The sequence below is a fragment of the Notolepis coatsorum genome (assembly GCF_963971535.1).
Source record: "Notolepis coatsorum genome assembly, chromosome: 5".
Classification (NCBI taxonomy): domain Eukaryota; kingdom Metazoa; phylum Chordata; class Actinopteri; order Aulopiformes; family Paralepididae; genus Notolepis; species Notolepis coatsorum.
Window position 1 is genome coordinate 140088860 of NC_140169.1, and position 22500 is coordinate 140111359.

The 22500-nt window shown below is 48.3% G+C and overlaps 1 protein-coding gene across 1 annotated transcript in view; it reads left to right on the forward strand.

The window, feature by feature from the left end:
• The window catches only part of LOC311228384 (syntaxin-binding protein 5-like), a gene marked incomplete at both ends in the record, with an annotated part of 141553 nt that overhangs the window by 77280 nt on the left and 41773 nt on the right, over positions 1-22500 (forward strand). Inside the window, 3 exon segments of the mRNA XM_084314291.1 lie at positions 11294-11448; positions 20625-20697; positions 21382-21529. Of these exon segments, the coding sequence (XP_084170417.1) occupies positions 11294-11448; positions 20625-20697; positions 21382-21529 (376 nt within the window).

A 22500-nucleotide genomic window follows, 5' to 3' on the forward strand; every position in this document is an offset into this window, starting at 1 on the left:
AGGTCCCAGACCTAATCAGTTAAACAGAGACAGATTAATCGCGTTGTCTATTTACACATAAGGGTTTGCTGTAGGGGTCAGTCAACTTCACAAAGTCATAGGGTTGTAGGGTCATGGTCATCATCGATTGTGTCTGGGAGTCGAGGCAGTTCTATGAGCCTTGCCACGGGACGGGTGTAAGTGCGACCCTGGACGAGCACTTCAGCTGCTCGGACCTTGCCGTCGGCACCGGTGATCACTTTGCTTACGCGGCCGGCCGGCCACATAGCTCTGGGCAGTGATTGATCAATAATCATGACGACTGTTCCTTCTGTCAAATTGTCTCTCTCCTTTACCCACTTCTGGCGGGTCTGTAGAGACGGTAGGTAGTGCAGTAGGAAACTGTTCCAAAACTTGTCGGCTAATACTTGGCTGTACCTCCACATTCGTCGGCCGTTCGCTTCTTCAGGCCGGTACATTGTCTGTGGTAATGCAGGATCTAGCCGCCCCATCAGGAGTGTGTTGGGGGTAACTGGGTCGATATCCGCCACATCACTGGAGACATATCCGAGGGGCTTCGAGTTAAGTACTCCCTCAATCTCCGTGAGGACTGTCATTAGGACTTCTTCCGCCACAGTCTGGGCCCCAAGTACTGCGTACAGGGCTGTCTTTATGGAGCGCACTTCTCGTTCCCAAGTGCCACCGAAGTGGGGTGCGTTTGGGGGGTTGAATTGGAAATCAACCTGTGCTGGAGCGAGGTGGGTCTTAAGTTCTGGGCCCATAGCTTGGAAGCTCTCTCTCAGCTCTCTTTCGCCGCCTTTGAAGTTTGTCCCATGATCGGACAATAGGGTAGACGGTCTTCCTTTCCGTGATGTGAATCGCTTCTCGGTTCCTCTTCCTTTCTTTATGTGCAGCGGGCCAAAGCAGTCCATACCCGTTGAGTGGAATGGCTTGTCACCGATTCGGAGGCGACATGGAGGAAGGTCAGCCATCCTTGGTATGCTGGGCTGCGCGCGCCACTTGCGGCAGTCTAGACATGTTCGCTGGAAGCGTCGTACCGCCTCTCTTCCTTGTAGGATCCAGTAACGACGTCTGATTTCCGCGAAGACTCTTTCTGCTCCTGCGTGATGTACATCCTCATCGTATTTCTTTATAATCAGCTCTGTGACCTTGTGTCGGCTGTTCAATACGATCGGGTATTTAATGTCATCCGGTAGATTGGGGGCTCTGCGTAGGCGACCACCCACTCTGATGAGGGTGTGAGCGTCGCTCTCGGGGGCCAGGTGAATTAATCTGCTGTCGGGTGGGACGGGCTTTCCTCCCTGTAGACAGGCCAATTCATCGGGGAACGAGTCTCTCTGGGCTCGCTGCAGTAGAAGCAATTCTGCTTCCTCGTAGTTAGCTGCTGACATATCAGCGGGGGACTTGCACTCTGGGTGGTACCGCAGGAATGTTCTTTGTTGTGCACTCTCTATGGACGTGCAATCGTCTATGTTAGGGTCGGTGGAGGCTACGGTGCTCAATCCACAGAACACAGACTTCTTAATTTCCACCTCCTCTGGACTTGCTTCCCTCGGGATAGGCATGGGCCACTGTCCTTCCGGGAGTCTTAGGAATGCGGGGCCGTCACTGTAGACATTGCGACGGGTGAGGTCATCCAGGGGCATCCCCCGGGTGATGACGTCAGCTGGGTTCTGTTTTGTATCAACGTAGCGCCACTCTGTTTCTCCGGTTAACTCTTCGGTTAAGTCTTGAATCTCGGTGACTCTGACTCCCACGAAGACTTTGTACTTGCATGAGTCCGATTTGATCCAGGCGAGTACCGTCGTGGAATCTGACCACAGGATTGTTCTAGACACCGGTATGGTGAGCTCACGTTGGATGAGCGTGGCTAGGTGCGCTCCGGCTAGGGCTGCGCAGAGCTCTAGACGTGGGATAGATTGTTGCTTGCGTGGGGCTATTCTCGAGCGGGCGAGGACAAATGCTGTGTAGATCTCTCCCCCCTGGTCTTGGGCCCGCAAGTAGGCTACTGATCCGTATGCAACCTCTGAGGCGTCACTGAAGACGTGTAAGTCCATTTTACATGTCTCTGGCCTCACCGTGGGTGGGAAGTAGCTTCGGCGCATATTAACGCCTGGGAGTGAGTGGAGCTCCATCTCCCACTCTCTCCAGGTGGATGCAAGTTGTGCGGGAATGGGGTCGTCCCAGCCCTGGTCCTTGTCCCACAATGCTCGTACAATCATTTTTGCCCTGGTGGTGTACGGTAGAATACATCCTAGCGGGTCATATTGTCGGGCGAGTGTTGTGTACACACTCCGTCTGGTGGTCGGCGCCGCCGCCGGCCTTCCCTGCTCCGTAGTCAGGGGCTTGTGTCTGTAGTGAAGCGAATCTGTTTTGAATCGCCACACCAATCCCAGGGTCATCTCCTGGGCTTCTCCCGGGATTGTAGCCATCCAGGTCTCGCTGCTGGCTGCCTTGTCCTCGGAGGAGAGGCTGCGCAGTACTTGCGGATCGCTGCTGGCCCACTGCCTGAGATCAAAGCCGCCTTTGATCAATGAGGCGCGGAGTTTAATCAGGAGAGCCTCGGCTTCTTCCTGGGTTGAAAGGCTTTGTAGACAGTTGTCTACGTAGAAGCTGTTCTTTACGCTGTGTCGGACCTCTTCGTCCGCTGCTGGGTCCTCTGCTACATGTTTCTGTAGTGCAAATGTCGCACAGCAGGGGCTGCACGTCGTTCCGAAGGGGAGGACTTCCCATTGGTAGATGGCTGGGTGCTCATCTCCTGGCTTCTCTCTCCATAGGAACCGTAACAGGGGCTTGTCCGCCTCTACTAATCTCACCTGCAGGAACATTCCTTTAATGTCCCCGCTGATGGCCACCTTTTCCTGGCGGAAGCGGAGTAGAACGCCGAGTAGGGAGGGGCCGAGTGTGGGACCGGGCAGTAACTCTTTATTCAGATTTTGGGATCCGATCTGGTAGCTGCAGTTAAATACTATGCGGTCTTTACCGTTGTGATGGACCTTGTGGTGGGGCACGTACCACGATTCGGTGGTCTGGTCAGCCTCTTTAATGTCCATCTTTGTGACGTGTCCCGCTGTGATGAGCTTCTCAATCTCAGCGCGGTATACACTCTCTTGGGCGGGGTTCTTGGCTAAGCGCCGCTCCGTGTTCAGCAGGTACCGTTCTGTGGCGTCTGTCTTGGCGTGGAAAGTAGGCATTCCTTCTCGCCGCAGGAGTGGCGTGGCGTATCTCAACACGCCGTTGACCGGGACTCTCTTGGTCCCTGTCTCGAGGAGGTGAATGGCGTAAATGTCATCTTTAGAGCGAATGTCTTTCTTTCCGTTCTTAAAGGGCATTTGTTCCATGGTCCATAGCCGCTCTACGTGTTGCAGGAGTGCGGTTTCTCCCTCTGTGACTCGGGAGTGGAGACATCTAGTGGCTGTACTTCGGTTGAGAGATTTGGCGAGCGGGCCTTGGAGAGTCCATCCCAAACGGGTCTCGACTGCTGCAGGGCAGCCTCGGGGTCCGGTATGAACCCGGTCTATCGGGACAATGAGGTCTGCATGGTCGGAGCCTATCAACAGGGTCGGCATAGCATTGTCTATGAGCGGGATCGGTAACTTGCGCAGATGTGCATATTTCTCCATCAGCTTGGCGACGGGGTATGTGTACCGCGACAGTCCTATTTCTTGGCTGGTGAAAGCGTCTGCAATCTGGTACCGTCGCTCAGGCTGGCCGCTTGCTGCGATAGAGAATGAGACATTCTCGCCCTTTATCGTCTTCAAATCTCGTCTTATTGTCCGAATTGTCATTTGGGTTTCGCTTCCCCGCAGCCCTAGCTGGGCCGCAGCGGAGGCGAGCAGCAGGGTCTTCTCTGACCCGTCATCGAGGACGGCGTAAGTGTCCAGGACTTTATTCTGGTAGCTTAGTGTCACACGCACTACTTTTAGGAGTACTCGGGCTCCACTGCTGCTGGCGGGATCGATGTACATGACGCTCGCTTTGCGGCTGGATGGTGCAGGTGAAGGGCGCCGTCTGTTACTGTCGTGAAGTATGTCCAGATGGGCTCCATCGCACTTGGTGCACCTTTTCTTTAAGCGGCATTCGGCTGCCATGTGTGAGCGCGCACAGCGAAAACAGCGCTTGTTGGACTTTATCCATTGACCTGCTTCCTCCGCGTTCAGCTTGGGGAAGGAGTCACATTGCGCTAGCCAGTGTTCTTTCTCACAGTAGGGGCACACTATCTTCCACTTCTCCGTTCTGGAGGGGGTACTGTGGCTCCTGCTGCTCGGTACTGACTCCGATTGGTGCATCACAGTCACCGATCTTCTTCCATCATTTAGTCGTCTGGTTCCTTCTCTGGAGCCAGGGGTGCTCCGTCCGAATGTATCTAGCCGTAGGCTGCTGACTTCTCTCGCCAGGAAGTCTGCTAGATCGAGGAGGTTCGGTTCGGGGCCATTCGGGTCTCTGTGGTCCCTCTGCCGCCTAAAGCGCTCCTGACGAGCGGGCGGCAGCTTCTCCAGGATCCTTTCCACATTTGAGTTGGCGTAAAGTTCATGCCTCCCCTTCTCTCTTTGCGCTCCCAACATCCCTACCAGGGACTGCACTCTGATGGACAGGTCGTCCAGTGCTCGATTGTCTATTGCTGGGGGTAAGCGGTCGATGTGTCGGATCTCCTGGATCACGTAATCCCATATGCGCCCATACCTCTGGTCCAATGCTACCAGCGCTGCTGTGTATGGGGTGGTGGAAGTCGCGTAGGCGAGCGCTATATTATGTGCGCGGGGTACCTTTAAGTGCTTCAGTAGGATGGCGTATTTGTGGCGTTCATCCAATACATCCACCAACATGGTCTCCAGACACATGCAGAGTTCTGTATACTGGGCCCGGTTCTCTTGGGTGAAGTCGGGTACCATAGGCGTGCCAATGTATGACGCTGACTGTGGATACATCGGCGAGCGTTGGGGGAGAGGCCTCCTAGGCGAGTCTCCTCCCGCTCCTTGGTATGGGCTGGTACCGGCAGTGTACCATGGCCCGCTTGTCCAGGTGCTGTTCCTCGGTGCGGGTCGTGCGTCGTGCTCACCCGTGTATAGAGTCGGGGGTCTGTAGCGCAGCTCCGCGGGAGTATAGCCTGGGCTGTACCGGACCTCCTGGTCCGGTAGAGTACTGTGCTGTCTTCGGGCGTGGTTCTCCTCCTCTTCCTCTTCGTCTTCAGTTAGGTCATCCAGTGCTTGTAGTCTCTGGTTTAGCCTCTCCACAGGATATGCTGCTCCTTCCCGGTTGCTAGGTCTCGCTTGGACCGGTGGGGGGAGGTGGTCTGTGGGGGGTATAGACCTCGTCTGTTGGTCAAGTTCAGGGTTGTTTACTCGGCTAGGGGATGCCGCCCTGGAGGTGTGTCTAGACGAGTTCCTGGAGCCTCTGGCGGAGGGAGAGGGTGTTGTCCGTCTGATCAGCTGTTCTATTAGTTGCGACTGCTGTCTGTCGCGCGCTGCGTCCCGTTGAGCACCGGCTCGTTCTCGGGCCACATTCTCTTCCATCTGAATGCGTCTTATTTCTAGACGTATCTGCTCGTGTTCGCTTCGCTGCTGGATCTGCAGTCGGTCGCGTTCAGCAGCGGCGTTCAGGCTGATGAGGAAGGCCTGCTGTAGGGTCCTCTCTGCCTCTGGAGAAGGCGGTTGTATAGGGGAGCCTTCCCTCGGGGTACTCCTTGCGGAGCCTTGGAGCTCTATCTCCACGGTGCTCTCCCCGTCTTCTTCCGTGCCGAGTTCTCTCTCGGTAGCGTTGTATTCCTCCCGGGACTCATCGGGGACTACTTCTTCAGTACTGGCGGGGTGTGAAGTCATGTCTGGTTCCCACTGGTCCCCACCGTGAACTTGGTCAGTTACATTAGAGCCCGTAGGGGCCTCTATGGTCGGGGTAGTCTGGGCGTTGGGGTTAGACATACTTTTACTTTCTAGTTTTACCGCGTTTACTGTTAGTAGAAGACTAGGTTGTTGACTGACAGCGTAAGCCTCTAAGTACTGAGGGAGCCGTCGTTCGCGCTGCGGGCGTTGGTTAGGAGGATCGTTTCGTGGAGTGTTCATCATAGGCCATTTCAATATTAATAACACTATATTAATATTACACTAATTACCATCCGGCTCGAAGGACCAATTGTAACTGAGGGGTACAATTCCCTGACTGTATTACTAGATATGATACTTACTACCACTACCTTTGTACTTAATATTCGGCCACCCAGTACACGGCATAAATATATTATCATGAACACTCTCACGTAGATGAAACGGATCCAACACAAATGTACGAATTAGAAACAGGTCTTTATTTCTACACAGCGATGGTGTGTAGAATAAGCACTTAATCACTTAATTACATTTATGAATTGAAATAGTATGCACTTTTATGGCAAGGAGTATTCGTCGGTATATCAATAGAGAATGTCCAATCTCTGAAGGCGCAGGTGGTAAATATATGACCTGGAATAGTTAAGGAATAACAGCAATGATACTTTAATGATTATATACTAGATACACTAGAGGGGGTTAATCCGGTCGCTTGTAAGCCGACAGGAGTAGGAGGGGGGGGGGGGGGTAGAATCCGGCTGCCTCGTCCGGCCAAGGGTATCCCAGGTGAACCCACTGTAGTGCCGTTCAATGCGCCGGCGATCCTTGGACCACAGATGAAAGCAGGTGGACTCTTTGTGGGCCGGCTCTCTCCGGTCCACGGGGGAGAGACGTGAAGCGACCTCGTCTTGCAGAGCGTCTCCTCACCTTGCGTCCTCTCCAGGGGGGGGGGTTCCAACACACGGCAGTGTCGGGGGTCTTTATCCATGGAATAATCAAAGTATCCAAAGCATAATCCGTGCCTGGGAAGGCGGGCTGTCGTCGGTAGAATAATCCGGTATACAGGTCCACTCGCTCGTCGGCTCTGGGGCTCCTCGGGTGCAGCTTCACATAGGGTCAACCACCCTGGGTAAGCAGCCAGTTCTCTGCCCGAAACGATGGGGTACTGACTACGGTAGTATTCTCACCGCACGAAGCACTATATATTAACAGACTATTATTAGCTTAATAGACTACGTCCAACTCGACGATATAGTGCCAAATATGACTATTCAAATATTAATATACACGATGTCTCAATACCGATGGTAGGCGAACTTGGCCTTACTCCCACACGTGGCGTCGCGGGGAGGCTTTACGTCTGTGACTCTATTGGAGGGTAAGAAACTGGACTGAAAAGAAAGTCCTACTTTAGTAGCGCAGTATATATACGCACTATGAACAAATAGTCCCATTAGTGGTTAGCCAAATTCCTACGCGGAACTAGGACTTGTTCGTACATGTCGAGCGGTACGTTTGAACTGGGTCTGAGGGGTATGGCAGCCTGGCACCAAGGTCTCGACCAATAGTAGAATGGAGACTATTATGGGATGTTCAGTAGGCTAGAATGGATATTCAATGCATATTGTACAAGGAATATACAAGGGATATCAGGGAATATTAGAGAATATACAAATACAATTAAATATATATATATAAATAAATATATATATTCGGTTTAATCTGGCCCTTCACAACAATTATTATAATCGATTATAATCGATTATAACATATTAAAATCGATGCATCGAATCGAACACATTAGAATCGATGCATTTCGATTAATCGATGCATCGTTACACCCCTAGTAGTAACACAACGTATGTATATACAATATGTATTACACATATCACCACCCGTATTTGAACCCTTCTTTAATGACTGAGGTTGACGGAGAACACAGCCGCAGGGACCAGGGCCCTCATTTATCAATGGTGCGTACGCACAGATATGTGCGTAACCCGTGCGTACGAGCATTTCTAAGCAAAGTGTGGGATTTATCAATTTGAACGTGTGCTTGACTTTGTGCGTATATTTACGCACAGCTCGGAGCATGCGTACCTGGCGCCCGGCGGTAGAATATGAAGACTGCAGACGGCCGGCATTATGCTTTCATTAGTTTCATGCATTAGTTTCAACAATGACGTGTTCTGTATGACCCGTAATTCACTATAGTTCATTGTAAAATAGCGACATTAGTGTAATTATTGTCAAACCATAAATAGCATTTGTAATAGGTATTTCCCAATGAATTCAGCCTGGTTCATAGCGTTATTATAGGAATACTTCTCGCGGTGTGCGCTCAGATGTTTTCAGAGATATAGGGCAGTCTATTTGCAGAGAGAGAACATAATAATATTAAGTAGAGTCTGCTACCCGAGACACATTCTCCTTGATTTGTACCGCAATTTGAGACCCAAATTGGAGCGTGGAGCAAAACGCAGTGTTGGATGTCGTAATTTCCCCAACCCTCCCAACTACATACAATATCCATATATCAATAACAGGAGGCCAAGAGAGGATTTTACGCCAGGTTACCCAACATCATCGGAGCAATAGACTGTACCCATGTAGCTTTCAAAGCTCCATCAATAAACAAATCCAGTAATGTGAACGGGATTCCACTCGGTCAATGTACAGATAATCTGCGATGCGCATTTTGGCTGATAATGTCGTTGCCGGTGGCTGGGAGGAACACGACTCATTCAGGCCTAATTGTATTTAATTCAATTGTAATGTTATTACTGGGGTATCTAAAACATCACTTAAATGCAGATCAGGGTTATCCACTGAAGCCATAATGACTCTGACCAGAACCATGGGCTCACGAGCGCACAATAGGCATTGTAGAGCGCAGAGTTGGCCGGCTGAAATTGATTTAATTTCAGTCATTACAGTGCTTAATGTCGGGTCAGCTTGTCATTTATTTCTGTCAATGTGCTGGTTCTGTAGCAGGACTGGGTCAGTCAACATCCTTGGCTCCCGGCGCACCGAAGATAGTCTACACGCTCCCTCCTCCTCAGCGGAGTTGTCTGTGAACTTGACACCTTCATTGGATTTATTTATTCTCTAAAAATATCTATAATCATACGATTAAATATTGTTTAAAATAAAACGCTAAATACTATTATTCTGTGTGTCATGTTTCCAAATAAGATTGGTCACAACGAAATGCTTTCTAGCAATGTATTGGTTAGAATAGATAACCTCAGTTGAAACTTCACTGACAGCGAGATTGATCACGGAGGACTCGCTCTCAGTGAAGTTTCAAGTCCGCTTAGTCCATTATTCTACATTCCATGGGGGTGTTTCATGACCATAATATGGATAATCATGCACGAGCATTGACGGTAAGAACAAATGGTATTCATCAACACAGAGTGTCCGTACGACCTGCGCACGCACGGTTGATAAATCCCGATTTTTCTGTGTGTAGAGACATTCTAAATTCTGTGCTTAGGAACGGAAATAGAACACTTTCTAAGCATTGTTGATAAATGAGGGCCCAGGACATTCAGCAGTAGACAATAGTCAGACAGACACGCTCCATAACAACAGTGGTGCTGGTCTGCTGGTGACTGAGCAGCTCCACTGGAGCGGTAGCTTTGCTCAAGGGCACGTTGGGACAGGGGGAGAGGAGGGAGCGTCTCCTTCAATCCCCCTGCTAGATTCGCCCGACAAACCTCTCTACTGCTCAGAGTCATTAGAATCAGAATCGCTCCGTTCACCAGTCGTACAGAATACACAGGAGCTTGAGGTGGAGACCAGCGCGAGAACATACGACAATCCCAAGGATGTGATATGATACAACATACAACAGCATGCAACATATACCATATTCACACACGTAAAATGTATAATCATACAATATAATTAGACTACTTCCCGCATTAAGAGGTTTTAGAATATATGAACGTGGCCGCTTTTATGTTTTTAGTTGTATGTATATGGAATATGGACATGAAAATGACATGTATTCCATATACGTTTCCCTCGCCTCACACTGTCCTATTTACATTCAGACACATGTGAATCACACTTATGATGTATGACTTATAATTACTAGGGCATACATGCTTAACGTACATGCCTGTACATAATATTATTATAATAAAACAATATTATTCCTGTGATTTGTAAATCCTTTTTAGAGACGTATCATTAGAGTGTATGGAAAAAAAGAAACACACAGGAATACTATTCATAGTATTTGATAGCAGCCATCTTGGTCCCAAACAACAGGCAGATTGTAATCTAATAGCAGATGATTATCATCAGATGACGACCGTGGCCAATGAGCTATGGCGGGGCGCCATATTGTTTCATAAAACATGAGAATAATTATACATATAATATAATAAAACATGAGAGTAATATGAACAGATTATACAATAGTTTATTTCCGTATTGGTTGGGTGAATACTGAATATAAAGCCATATAAACTTGATCAAACCGTTATAGTACACCCAGTGTTGTAGTGCTGTTGCTGGCAGCGGGGAAGAGTGCCTACTGTCTGACTGTGATTATAGAGTATAGACCAGTGGTGCTCAACCTGGGAGCCGGGGACTCCTATGGGTCCTTGTGGCGGTTCCAGGAGGTCCACTGAGTTTCACTATTTATTTTAATTGATTAGAAGTTAGACCGATAAGAGAATGTATAAGAATTACTACTCTCATCATCAGGTTACAGTCTCTCCACTGTGATTGCCACCTAGTTGGTCATGGAATTCTTCACTAAATCATATATTTGATTGTATTATTATTTATATTTTCTTTTACTGTGATTTGCCTTACTTTGCTGCTATCTTTTTATGCTTGTTTTATATGTTTTTTATGTCATTTTAAAACTGATTTACCTTACCTTGCTGCTATATTTTTAAATGCTTGTTTTATATGTTTTATATGTCATTTTATGCCATATAACCAAATCATAAACAAAGTGGCCTATTGGGATGCTAGATGTGAAAAACTGTGATTTTTATATGTCTGCACTTTATGTGCTCATTTTGTGTCTTTTTTCTGCTGTAAAGCACTTTGAGCTGCAATTCTTGTAGGAAAGGTGCTATACAAATAGAGATATTATTATTCTATCTTAACAACTTGTTAAGGGGGTCCGCAGGCGTGTTAATGTGGGGGTCCTTGACGTGAAACTGGTCAGAGTGTCCTTCATGGAAGTGTAGAGCCCAACGGTATACAATTTGACATAGACGTGTATCAGAGAATGTATTACCTGAAAACAGAATGTAATGACAATAATATGTGTAAAGTAACCGTCAGCCACGATATTCAGATGGCATGAGATTATGGGTCATTGTAATTACGAGGATTTACTGAAACTGCAAACGGTGACAGAAGGCATGCACATTGAAGGCGATAAGCGTAAACCTGATAAAGAATGTGTTGTGAGAGCCACCCTTTCTTGTGTGCCCCAGGGAACCGTTCATGATCCTGTCCGGCGGCCTGTCCTACGACACGGTGGGCAGGAGGCCCTGTCTGACTGTGATGCACGGGAAGAGCACCGCCGTGCTGGAGATGGACTACCCCATCGTAGACTTCCTCACGCTCTGTGAGACGCCATACCCTAATGGTAAGCCCCGCTGTGTGTGTGTGTGTGTGTGTGTGTGTGTGTGTGTGTGTGTGTGTGTGTGTGTGTGTGTGTGTGTGTGTGTGTGTGTGTGTGTGTGTGTGTGTGTGTGTGTGTGTGTGTGTGTGTGTGTGTGTGTGTGTGTGTGTGTGTGTGTGTGTGTGTGTGTGTGTGTGTGTGTGTGTGTGTGTGTGTGTGTGTGTGTGTGTGTGTGTGTGTGTGTGTGTGTGTGTGTGTGTGTGTGTGTGTGTGTGTGTGTGTGTGTGTGTGTGTGTGTGTGTGTGTGTGTGTGTGTGTGCGCGTGTGTGTGTGTGTGTGTGTGTGTGTGTGTGAGAGTGTCAAATTGGTGAGCATGCAATCAACTGTAATCCCACCCCTAATCCTAACCATAACCTTAACCATATCATTAACCTAACCCTAACAATGACCTTACCATAACCACAACCATAACCTAACCCTAGCAATGACCTTACCCTAACTCTAACAATGACCTTAACCTAACCCTAACATACTTTGGGTAGCACAAGCCACGAATTGGTTCATGAGAATACATTGTGTGTGTGTGTGTGTGTGTGTGTGTGTGTGTGTAGTTTATTTATTTATTTTGTACCCAGGGACAGTGCACATTAATCAACATATTCAGTTTCCACATCAACGTGCTAATGAGCTAGTTTGGATCTGTAGTCCCTGCCTACCATGCATGTCTTTGTGGTGTGGGAGGAAACCGGAGTACCTGGAGGAAACACACACGAACACAGGGAGAACATGCAAACTCCACACAGAAAGGCCCCCCGCTGGGGTTCGAACCCAGGACCTTCTTGCTGTGAGGCAGCAGTGCTAACCACTGTGCCACCGTGTGTGTGTGTCTCTGTGTATTGATGTGTGTCTCTGTGTGTATCCACACATACAAGCGCGAGTGTCTACGCATGTACACGTATGCGAATGCATCCGTTTACATTGTAGACATTTAGCAGGTGATCTTTATGCAGAGTGACTTGCAGTATTACGACACCTGCAGCCCGGGGAATGAGCTGAGAATTTTTCTGTCACCATCACGGCTCGGAGCCAAGATGAGGAGGAGCAGCTCACAAGATGAAGGCAACATGAAACCGCCTATCAAATATCCCGAGAATAAAGTAGCTAAAAATAAACGGCACCTTCGATGAATACGTATACCGAGGACAAAGAAGAACTAAGTGTAGACCAGCCTCAAACGAATTAAGTAAAGTTTGTCTGCCGTGAGAGAGAGTGTTCTAATCGACATGTGACCTTTCGGTTGTTGTTGTTGTGTGTGTTTGTTTGCGCGAAGCGTGCAGCATGTTTCTCCAGTGATAAATGCAACTCAATTCCCAGGGGACTGAGCCCACTCTCATTTCATTATTACCACATAATGAATAATACATGTTCACTTTATCCCTTTGGACACGTCTTCCTCCAATCTAATAGAGCTGTCGCAGTCCCGCACCCGCTTCGGTGGCAGAAGGGAAAAGGATGGGCTGAAAAGGTTTCAGACATTCAAAACATCTGGTGTGTTTATCACGTTTAAAAATGTATTATAAAATTGGACTTCTGAAATGATGCCCAACAAATAGAGTGTTTGTTAAAAAAAAACAATAATAATCAAATCAAATCAAATCAAATGTATTTGTAAAGCCCGAAATCACAAGTTAATGTCCCCATGGGCTGGACAAGTCTTCTTTAAACAAGTCAAGAAGAAACATCACAATAAATCGAGAACAAAAACCCAAAATAAATGTAAAATAAATAAATGCAACACTCCCCAGCGACATACCCCAGCGAAGGTAAGGAAAAACTCACAAAAAACCTAGCAATAGGAAAAAAGCCACAGGCGACGTGGAGGAAAGAAACCTTAGAAGGGCCGTTCAAAGGAGGATCCCCCAACTTGGATGTAGGTGATAATATAGTGTTTCTATGGATGATCGGTGGGTGGAGAATAAAACAGGCGAATAGTTGGCATGTATGTACATATACGTGTAATAAAACACAAATATGTACATGCAATAGCAACTGGGGTACATAAGAACATTTTGAAAGATTGAAATAGAATAGAGCTAAGAACAACAACAATGAAAAAAGAAAATGATAAATTAATACCCAGGGGACAAGGGCTGTCTGAAAGCGAACTGCAGTGTAATTTCGGCTTTAAAGCGTCTTTAAAGATGGATTTTCTTTTACTAAATGTTAGCGTGACGTGAGTTGACGTCCTTTTGGTCATAGTAGCCAAGAAAAGAAAAGCCAAAAGAACTTCTGGTTCAAAAACTTCTGGTTGAAATCTGGTTCATGTGTAACTTCACAACTCCGGTAGACTTGCCATACTAGGATTATATAGAAGGTGATTCACCAGGGGGCACTGGGTATTGTAGTTCTCTTGCCCAAACCCCGGTAATTATACGTTTGTAATTTGAGTTAAACACAGTGGTGTGTATAGCATGGCTTTTCACTGACATGTTAAAGGTTAGTCCGTAGAATGCAGGATATGAGGAGTGAGAAAAGGCCAATGGGAGACGAGAGTATATCTCCCGGTTGTTTCCGGGGACCAGCCAGGGAGGGGGGTGGAGTCGACTGTACGGAGCTCTACACACTATTCAACACAAGCTGCCGGATAATAGAACCAACACATGTTGACCTCTGTCGCTTTCCCCTTTTGTTTCGCTGTTTGTTTTGAGTATCTCGTGGAGGAGTCCGTAAAAAAAAAGGAGAAAAATGAATGAAGCGGAGCTTAGTAGCATAGGATGTAATCCTCCTACAAAGTATTCAGATTTGTACGGTGGTGTTAGTGTCTAGTGCGTGTCGAGGCTCCAGGAAAGGGATTAGTTTGTACAGTATTATGTAACGCCCTCCTCCGCTGACTGGACACGGGGTCTCTGGCGACCTCGTGCCATCATCCCTGGATTTCATCCGGTAATGGACACTATCGGCTCTACGGAGAAGCCTGATTACACAATATTGTGTGCGTGTGTGTGTGTGTGTGTATGCGTTGCATGCTATAGCTTAATCCGACTTTTATGGTGGGAGTTCTGGAAGAACATGATGTCATCGAAGGTGATGCCTTGAGGCTGCTGAAGTATGCATAAAGAACAATGTGAGCTCCGATCTGGATGAACAGGAAGAGAAGGAGGCAGACTGGAGGGAAATTCAGTGTTACGGAGGGGTGGGAGGGTGTGGGTGGCAGCGGTTGTGGGGTCGAGGAGGTCTGCTACTTTGCATACTGTACGTCATTTTTTTCAGGTCCCATTTTGACATTTTGCAACTCACTAAGTAATTAATGCGTTTGATGTTTTCCTGGTTAGGATCAAGGAAACTATAAAAGGAGGAAGGGTCATCACGTCAGAACACCGGCGTTCTATATGCTCTGCTTTGTGCCAGACTTTGGTGCCACTTCTATTGAAGCCTTTATTAAAATGCTAAATATACAAGCTATCTGATGAAATATACTGTACATCAACCAATATTATCAAACATGACTCCACCATCACCCCCTCCCCCCTAGTCCGCAACCTCGGTGTCATCCTCGACCCCACCCTCTCATTTGACCCCCATGTCCGCTCCATTGTCAAAACTTCATATTTTCACCTCCGCAACATTGCGAAAATCCGTCACTGCCTCTCCCCCCCCTGCTGCTGAATCCCTCATACACGCCTTCATCTCCTCCCGCCTGGACTACTGTAACTCCCTCCTCACTGGCATCACCTCCCGCTCCCTCCATAAACTGCAGATGGTCCAAAACTCAGCCGCCCGCCTCCTCACTAACACCCGGTCCCGCGAACACATCACTTCTGTCCTCCACTCCCTCCACTGGCTCCCGATCAAGGAACGCATCAACTTCAAAACACTACTCCTCACCTTCAAAGCCCTCCATAGCCTGGCCCCCCCCCCGCTACCTGACTGAACTCCTTCTCCCCTACCGCCCCACCCGTTCCCTCCGGTCCTCTTCCACTCTTTCCCTCACTGTCCCGTCATCCAAACTCAAAAGTTTCGGTGACCGGGCATTCTCACGAGCTGCACCCCGACTCTGGAACTCCCTCCCTCAGATCATCAGAGACTCTCCCTCACTCTCCACCTTCAAATCCAGACTCAAAACCTACCTGTTCTCCCTAGCATTCAACCTTCCTTACCCATAACCACCCTCCTCCAACCCACCACCATTTTCCCCTGCCATACGTTCTCTCCTCTCCTGCCCCCCCCCCCCCCCCCCCACCCCCCTTGGTTTTCCCTTACTCTCTTCCCGACTGTCTCCCCTACTCACTCCCGTATTTGTTCTCTGTTTCCCTGTGGTTCTATGTTTCTTTGTTTTCTTTGTTTCTTTTTTGCCTATTGTCAGCGACTTTGGGTCTTTGAAAAGCGCTATACAAACTAAATGAATTATTATTATTATTATTATTATTATTATTAGCTAGTTAACAATGCGACACATTGTACAGTAGATGATTCTGGCATCCAATTAAATGGCGAGGAGATGGTTGATCCCATTCAACTCAATGTCGGCCAAACTGAAAGTTTCCACATGTGATGTGATGACCGTCTTCACTTCCTTCTTTTATAGTTTCCTTGGTTAGGATCTGGTTACGGTTAGGCAAGGCAAGAGTTATGGTTATACTAGAGTTAGGTTAACCCACCCGTTGACCTTGGGTCGAAATGACCCACCACTCTGTTTAACAGCAGAGAAAGGTCCCCTAAATTATATCTTTTCAACTTGAAATGTTATGACTTTTCCTACATTAGCCCCACCACTAGAAAAAGTTAAATGTTAAAAAAGTTATTATTCATATTTCCATGTAAGCTGTACAAAAAAAGCTACAAATATTGTCTTAGAAACGAGTGGTGTCTCCTGGATAAATGCAGTCTTTCTGTGATGTGAAGAGGGAAAACTCAGGTATTCGCACAATTTGTGGTGAGTGACAAGTTGTTTCTTCGGGCAAAATAGATTTGGTGTTTAAAATTTTATTAAGCTGCTTTATTTTGGGGGTTTAGTGAAGGCGGGTCATTTTGACCCGGAGGTGTATACAGAATATGAGGACATTGAGAGGGTTAAGATAATGGGTAGAAAAGGTTACGTTTATTTAAACGTCAATATTTTACGTTTTTCTTGTGGTATTGGTTGGCATTTCAAGCTACCGGTACAACCAAGGTCAAAATAGGACATTAAAGACATGAGGGTTTCCTGTAACTAGTTAGCCTTCTTCCCCTTTAAAGATCCAGCACAAGTGCATTACTTGTTCATGGACTAGCTAGTTGATCCTTTACAACTAACGGAAGTAGATTGGATATCTTGATTTTGTTGATATCCAGGGGGATAGACATCAAAGGGCTTTAGTCATTAGATCATTTTCAGTTCTAACATCTTGGGTAATTTTTACGTCAATATACCTTCTGTTAACAAATGCAACACGATTGGAAAAACACAACCTTTAATGAAATGTTCCATTGTTTTCAACGATTGGACACTTGAGACCCTTCCATTCACCTCTACGTGAGCCTGTCCGTTCAGCTGCGTGGACGGACCGTCCATTCACCTCTACGTGAGCCTGTCCATTCAGCTGCGTGGAGGGAGGGACCTTCCATTCACCTCTACGTGAGCCTGTCCATTCAGCTGCGTGGAGGGAGGGACCTCCACCGCTCCAAGTGTATCATCAAGGACCAGTCTCACCCAGCAGCACATCACCTCTTTCAGCTCCTTCCCTCAGGGAGGAGATACCGGTCCATACATGCCAAGAGTTCAAGATTCAAGAACAGCTTCTTCCCCCAAGCAGTCAGACTGTTAAACGCTCATTGACTGTCCCCTCACGTGCACCATGCACTTACCTGGACTTGATAATCACTGATTACCACCCATCATGCACTTTATTATTTAAAATATTCTGTTATGTACAGTGTTATATGTGTTATGTGTTTATGTATGTATATATTGTACTACGGTCTGTGGGAGCTCCCTTGAAATTTCGTTGTATACTGTGCAATGACAATTAAAAGTCTATTCTACCGTCCATTCACCTCTACGTGAGCCTGTCCATTCAGCTGCGTGGACGGACCGTCCATTCACGAAGTGTGAGACGGGACAGAAGTGTAATCCAGCTCAATCCAAACATACTGTATGTAGACTGATCGCAAATTCAACCCACGGAGAGAACATTTCTGCTGAAACTGCTGAAAAACTGCTGAAAGACGGCAAACGATATATTGTTCTACCAAGCACAGAAAAATAAAGCATTTTTATACTGTCTGTTCCCCCGTGAGAGATGTCGTCAGTTAGGTCGGGCCAGACACACAGGCTAGAAAGGCTCACGGGGCGGATAGACAAGACGGACAGACGCCGCAGGAAGCGGTGCTATCGCGTCCAGAACGACACGTACGAGAGAACGAGGATTACTCACAAAACACCTCGAGGATAAGAGGATAAGGAGAGAACGAGAGGGGGAGAGGGGAGAAGGAGAGAGGAGGAGAGGGAGAGATGAGGAGGAGAGAGGAGAAGGAGAGAGGAGGAGAGAGAGGAGAAGGAGAGAGGAGGAGAGGGAGAGAGGAGAGGGAGAGGAGGAGAGGGTGAGAGAGGGAGAGAGGAGGAGAGGGAGAGATGAGGAGGAGAGAGGAGGAGAGGGAGAGAGGAGGAGATAGGAGGAGAGGGTGAGAGAGGGAGAGAGGAGGAGAGGGAGAGATGAGGAGGAGAGAGGAGGAGAGGGAGAGAGGAGGAGGAGAGAGGAGGAGAGGGAGAGATGAGGAGCAGAGAGGAGGAGAGGGTGAGAGAGGGAGAGAGGAGAAGGAGAGAGGAGGAGAGGGAGAGATGAGGAGGAGAGAGGAGAAGGAGAGAGGAGGAGGAGAGAGGAGGAGGGGGAGAGAGAGGAGGAGAGGGAGATATGAGGAGGAGAGAGGAGAAGGAGAGAGGAGGAGAGAGAGGAGGAGAGAGGAGAAGGAGAGAGGAGGAGAGGGAGAGATGAGGAGCAGAGAGGAGGAGAGGGTGAGAGAGGGAGAGAGGAGAAGGAGAGAGGAGGAGAGGGAGAGATGAGGAGGAGAGAGGAGAAGGAGAGAGGAGGAGGAGAGAGGAGGAGGGGGAGAGAGAGGAGGAGAGGGAGATATGAGGAGGAGAGAGGAGAGAGGAGGAGAGAGAGGAGGAGAGAGAGGAGGAGAGAGGAGAAGGAGAGAGGAGGAGAGGGAGAGATGAGGAGCAGAGAGGAGGAGAGGGTGAGAGAGGGAGAGAGGAGAAGGAGAGAGGAGGAGAGGGAGAGATGAGGAGGAGAGAGGAGGAGAGGGTGAGAGAGGGAGAGAGGAGAAGGAGAGAGGAGGAGAGGGAGAGATCAGGAGGAGAGAGGAGAAGGAGAGAGGAGGAGAGGGAGAGATGAGGAGGAGAGAGGAGAAGGAGAGAGGAGGAGAGAGAGGAGGAGAGAGGAGAAGGAGAGAGGAGGAGAGAGAGGAGGAGAGAGAGGAGGAGAGAGAGGAGGAGAGGGAGATATGAGGAGGAGAGAGGAGAAGGAGAGAGGAGGAGAGAGAGGAGTAGAGAGGAGAAGGAGAGAGGAGGAGAGAGAGGAGGAGAGAGGAGAAGGAGAGAGAGGAGAAGAAGAGAGGAGGAGAGGGAGAGATGAGGAAGAGAGGAGGAGAGGGAGAGATGAGGAGGAGAGAGGAGAGGGGGAGAGAGGAGAAGGAGAGAGGAGGAGAGGGAGAGATCAGGAGGAGAGAGGAGAAGGAGAGAGGAGGAGAGAGAGGAGAAGGAGAGAGGAGGAGAGAGAGGAGAAGGAGAGAGGAGGAGAGAGAGGAGAAGGAGAGAGGAGGAGAGAGAGGAGGAGAAGGAGAGAGGAGGAGAGAGAGGAGAAGGAGAGAGGAGGAGAGAGAGGAGAAGGAGAGAGGAGGAGAGGGAGAGAGGAGAAGGAGAGATGAGGAGGAGAGAGGAGAAGGAGAGAGGAGGAGAGAGATGAGAAGGAGAGAGGAGGAGAGAGAGGAGAAGGAGAGAGGAGGAGAGAGAGGAGAAGGAGAGAGGAGGAGAGGGAGAGATGAGGAGCAGAGAGGAGGAGAGGGTGAGAGAGGGAGAGAGGAGAAGGAGAGAGGAGGAGAGAGAGGAGAAGGAGAGAGGAGGAGAGAGAGGAGAAGGAGAGAGATGAGGAGGAGAGAGGAGGAGGGGGAGAGAGGAGGAGAGGGAGGAGAAGGAGAGAGGGAGAGATGAGGAGGAGAGAGGAGGAGAGAGGAGAAGGAGAGAGGAGGAGAGGGAGAGATGAGGAGAGGGAGAGAGAGAGAGGGATAGAGGAGAATGAGAGAGGAGGAGAGGGAGAGAGAGGAGAAGGAGAGAGGAGTAGGAGAGAGAAGGAGAGGGAGAGAGAGGAGGAGAGGGAGAGAGAGGAGAAGGAGGAGAGGAGTAGGAGAGAGGGGAGAGAGGGGGAGAGAGGGGGAGAGGGAAAGAGAGGAGGAGGAGAGGGAGAGAGGGGAGGAGGAGAGGGAGAGAGAGAGAGAGGAAAAGGAGAGAGGGGCAGAGATAGGGTTTGTACAATGACTGTCAAGGTCCCGGCTGCCACGGTGTATGTAGTCTGCCGTTATCGGTGTGCAGTGCGGTGACAGCCTGTGGTTTTGCAGGGGGGTCAGGAAAACCCCGAATGCAGAGTCTCGCTCGCCGCGCACATACCCCCCTGTCAACACCTGCGCACAAAACTCACATTATTCCGAGGGACATGGTTTAAAACAGAGATGTCCCCTGTGTGTGTCCCAGAAAGCGAAGAGAAAAACAGACATGTGTCTGTTAGATGCTGCATACACCAGTCGTTTTACTCTATGCACCGTTGTATTTATAGGAATATGAATGTGGTTTGCATTCTGTCACGCTCACTTAAATCCCAGCACTTTACTGGCTATTTAAATCTTAACGGTAGACACCCCTCCATTGTTTTAACATCTTAATCCTAAATCACTTGGGTGTAAATATTTTAGTAGAGCAATATCCTCATTGTTGTAAATCGGACCGATTAAAATAAGTTTTCACGCTTTGAGCCTTATAGCCTTTGCTTCGACGTCTCCGGGGGCATGGATATTACAACAGAGCGAGTGGTCTGGAGGCTTCCCTCCTCCCCCCGCAGGGTGTGGATTCCAGACAGAACGGCCTCGCAAAGGAAGGAGACTACGGTGTCTGTACCGCGATTAATGACTTTGTCTTTGTCTTTGTGTTGTTTTTTCTTCCCTCTGTGCAGATTTTCAGGAACCTTATGCCGTAGTCGTCCTTCTAGAAAAGGATTTAGTGGTGATCGACCTTGCACAAAATGGGTATGTCTTTTTTCCACTTTGAAGTAACTAAGCGATCGTTACTATATTATATCTATTTAGATATACATATATACATTTATATTACTATTACTCTTGATATATATATATATATACTGTATATACTAGGGATGCTCGATATTGGCTTTTTTACTGATACCGATATACCGATATTGTCCAACTCTTAATTTCCGATACCGATATCAACCGATATCAACCGATACCGATATATGCAGGGTTCCCCCCCCCCCCAAAAACAGAATTATTTCAGGTAATTAACATTACATATCTCTTGTCGTGTAATTAACACAACATTATGCATACTTTGACAATAAATAAAATAATAATTTGTTCTTACTTGCTTGCCTGGGTAAATAAAGGTTAAATAAATGAAAAAAATATATATACATATATTGAAAACCGATACCGATATTTTCCGATATCACATTTTTATGCCAATATTGGCCGATAATATCGGTAGGCCGATAATATCGGACATCCCTAGTATATACCCATGATAGCTTATAAAACTATCAGTATGAACTTTTATCATAAATTAGTCCATTTTAAATGGACATTTTGTAGATATTCTGTCTTGAAGCATCTGCAAAAGCAAGAAACGCAACAAATACTGTACTGAACCCGTGTAACATGCCGGTAGTCACTAACACCCTGGTGTGTCCACAGTTACCCTATCTTCGAGAACCCCTACCCCCTGACCATCCACGAGTCCCCGGTCACCTGCTGCGAGTACTTCGCCGACTGCCCTGCGGACCTCGTACCTGCACTTTACTCTGTCGGCTCGCGGCAGAAACGACAGGGATACAGCAAGAGGGTAACGTATAGTTCTCTCTGCATGATGATGAGGAGGAGGGGGGGAGGAGAGGAGCAGGAGAGGTGGAGGAGGGGGGAGGAGGAGGAGGAGGTGGAGGAGGAGGATAGGAGGTGGAGGAGGAGGAGAGGTGGAGGAGAGGAGAGGTGGAGGAGAGGAGGAGGTGGAGGAGGAGGAGGAGGAGGTGGAGGAGGAGGTGGAGGAGGAGGTGGAGGAGGATAGGAGGTGGAGGAGGTGGAGGAGGAGGAGGGATGAGGAGGAGGGGGATGAGGAGGAGGAGAGATGGAGGAGGAGGAGAGAGGAGGAGGGGGAGGAGAGGTGGAAGAGGAGGGGGAGGAGAGGTGGAGGAGGAGGAGGAGAGGAGGAGGAGGAGAGGTGGAGGAGGAGGAGGAGAGGTGGAGGAGGAGGAGGAGGAGGAGAAGAGGAGGACTCGCTCACGCAGAACACACACAAAACACACACACACACACACACAAAACACACACAAACCACATACACAAAAAACCCATACATACACAAAACACACACACACAACACATTTACACACACAACACACACACAAACCACATACACAAAAAACCCATACATACACAAAACACACACACACAACACATATACACACACACACAAAACACATTGTTCACACACACAACACACATACACAAAACACATACACACACAAAACACATACCCTACTTTTCGGACTATAAGCCGCGGCTTTTCCCCCCATTTTTCGACCCTGCGGCTTATATAACGGTGCGGCTAATCTATGGATTTTTACAGCTAACTGGGCGCACTCCCTCAGCTCTGTGACCGTCAGATCAGACTCCTAAATCTGCTGCAGCAGTGCACGCCTTGCCCCTCCTCCTCCGCCTCACATAACCACGTCAACAAACCATTACGGCAAGAGGAGTGCATGAGCAGCTCAGAGCTCCTCTTTCAACATAACTGAAGCATTAAACAAAATGACCCAG